Genomic DNA, 2,325 nt, shown 5'->3' with positions numbered 1-2,325 from the left:
TACATCAACATGTGTCCCCTCTTCTTCATGTCTCTTCTACATCAGCATGTGTCCCCTCTCCTTCATGTCTCTTCTACATCAACATGTGTCCCCTCTGTGGAAAGAGACTCTGAAAGTTTCAGGAACAAAGATTCTCTCTCTTTTTGATCCATTTCTATAAAAACCTGTCTGAAAATGAGCTGATCAGATTTTGGCCACTTTATGATGTCATAACGATGTTTTGTCTTGTGTAACCATTAGCCAATCAGCAACCAAGGTAACCCCCCCCCCTCCCTTATCACCTGAACCTCCTCCTAGAGCACCATTGAGTTCTTTGTAACCAAATCTCTCTCAGAGGGGCGTGGGGAGGGGCTCCTTATTTTCATCTAAAGTAACAGACAGAGAATCAGCACTTTGGAAACAGGGCTGAAACAGAGGGGATTATGGGTAATGCTGCAATGATCTGTTTGGTGTTTCAGCCAATCAGAGACAGGTTCTGTATATATCTGAGACCTATAGTATGTTGATGAAGAACAGTATGATAGGGGACCTTTAAGTACTTCAGAATCAGACACACTACTTGTGTATTGAAGTATGTCTATTGTACTAAATGCAGTGTTTGCTCTCCTTTACAGAACGTGTACAGGAAGGCTTATGAGATGTCCAAAGGCCAGCCGACCGCCTTCATCTCTGATACTCCTGAAATGATTCGCATCAGGAAGGCTCAGGAGCAGCTCAGCGAGGTAAGACCGAGGACTGTGGTGGTATTTTACCCCCAAATCGTTACGTTTTAAGTCTAAGGTTGAGTTTCGACAGGTTATGGGAATGGGAGATTGATTATTTTGAATTTGTAAAATAGCTTAATTGAACCTATGATGTGGTGGACACTTGATTTGAGTTTAAATCGATGAGTGTGGGGCAGAGATGCTGACCGAACTCATTGTGATTTGCTATTTGGCAAGGCTAGTTTAGTTATATGGCACATGTCAACATAAGGTCAATCAAAATGCTTTACAAAAAATATGCCAAAACGTTCACAACTTAAAAAAACCTCAAATCCCACCGTTTATTTAGATTTTATTCAATTTATTATCGTCCATTAACAGTAGGAAAAGCGCTATAAAGATACCATGTATTCTTATTATAATAATAATTTATGTTGAAAGCATATAGTGCAACAGAAACACATTAAAAGTTAGATTTAAATACATTTAAACAGTCATTTAGAGCCATAAGACTAAAATAAAACTAAAACTGAATGAATGAATAGCTATTTGGATAAATGAATGTGTTTAAAAGATGAAGAACTTACTTCATTGGTTCGCTCATGTCATGAATTCTAATAAATGACACTTTTCTCCCTCAGGTTAAATACCGCATGGAGGGCAATAAGACTCGGACAACCAGCATGTACGGTGCCGAGGCCAGAGAGATCGCCCACGTCAAGCACGTGTCCGAGCTGATCAGCAAGGTGAGCGACCTGAACCTATACAACAACAATATATATAACCATAAACCAGTATTTACAACACGCTTTGACGTATCTTTTGCAGGTTCTGTACAGACAGAAGTGGGATGAGACTAAGGACCGGTACCTGCTGCCGCCTGACGCTCCTGAGCTGGTGCTGGCTGTGAAGAACGCTGCTAACTACAGCAAGGTGAGCACGATGTACTGTCCAAACAATGCTTTAAAGGTCACCTATTGTGCTAAATCCACTTGTCCATGTCTCTTCTACATCAACATGTGTCCCCTCTTCTTCATGTCTCTTCTACATCAACATGTGTCCCCTCTTCTTCATGTCTCTTCTACATAAACATGTGTCCCCTCTTCTTCATGTCTCTTCTACATCAACATCTGTCCCCTCTCCTTCATGTCTCTTCTACATCAACATGTGTCCCCTCTTCTTCATGTCTCTTCTACATCAACATGTGTCCCATCTTCTTCATGTCTCTTCAACATCAACATGTGTCCCCTCTTCTTCATGTCTCTTCTTCATCAACATGTGTCCCCTCTTCTTCATGTCTCCTCTACATCAACATGTGTCCCCTCTGTGGAAAGAGACTCTGAAAGTTTCAGGAACAAAGATTCTCTCTCTTTTTGATCCATTTCTATAAAAACCTGTCTGAAAATGAGCTGATCAGATTTTGGCCACTTTATGATGTCATAACGATTTTTTTTTGGCTGGTGTAACCATTAGCCAATCAGCAACCAAGGTAACCCCCCCCACCCTTATCACCTGAACCAAATATCTTTCAGAGGGGCGTGGGAGGGGCTCCTATTTTCATCTAAAGTAACAGACAGAGAATCAGCACTTTTGAAACAGGGCTGAAACAGAGGGGATTATG

General features: G+C 41.2%; 1 protein-coding gene across 1 annotated transcript; it reads left to right on the top strand.

The window, feature by feature from the left end:
• Positions 1-614: 614 nt before the first annotated feature.
• Positions 615-1,637, top strand: LOC104959727 (nebulin-like; the record flags this gene model as incomplete). Its single annotated transcript, XM_010787622.1, has 3 exons — positions 615-722; positions 1,346-1,450; positions 1,533-1,637. Coding segments are annotated over 3 exons (318 nt in total), but the record flags the coding sequence as incomplete, so codon positions are not given.
• Between the last annotated feature and the right edge of the window lie 688 nt (positions 1,638-2,325).

Source organism: Notothenia coriiceps, unplaced genomic scaffold, assembly GCF_000735185.1.
Source record: "Notothenia coriiceps isolate Sejong01 unplaced genomic scaffold, NC01 NC01_scaffold00030880, whole genome shotgun sequence".
Classification (NCBI taxonomy): Eukaryota; Metazoa; Chordata; class Actinopteri; order Perciformes; family Nototheniidae; genus Notothenia; species Notothenia coriiceps.
Note: the sequence above shows the minus strand (reverse complement) of the source record. Positions and strands in the feature narration are given on the sequence as shown.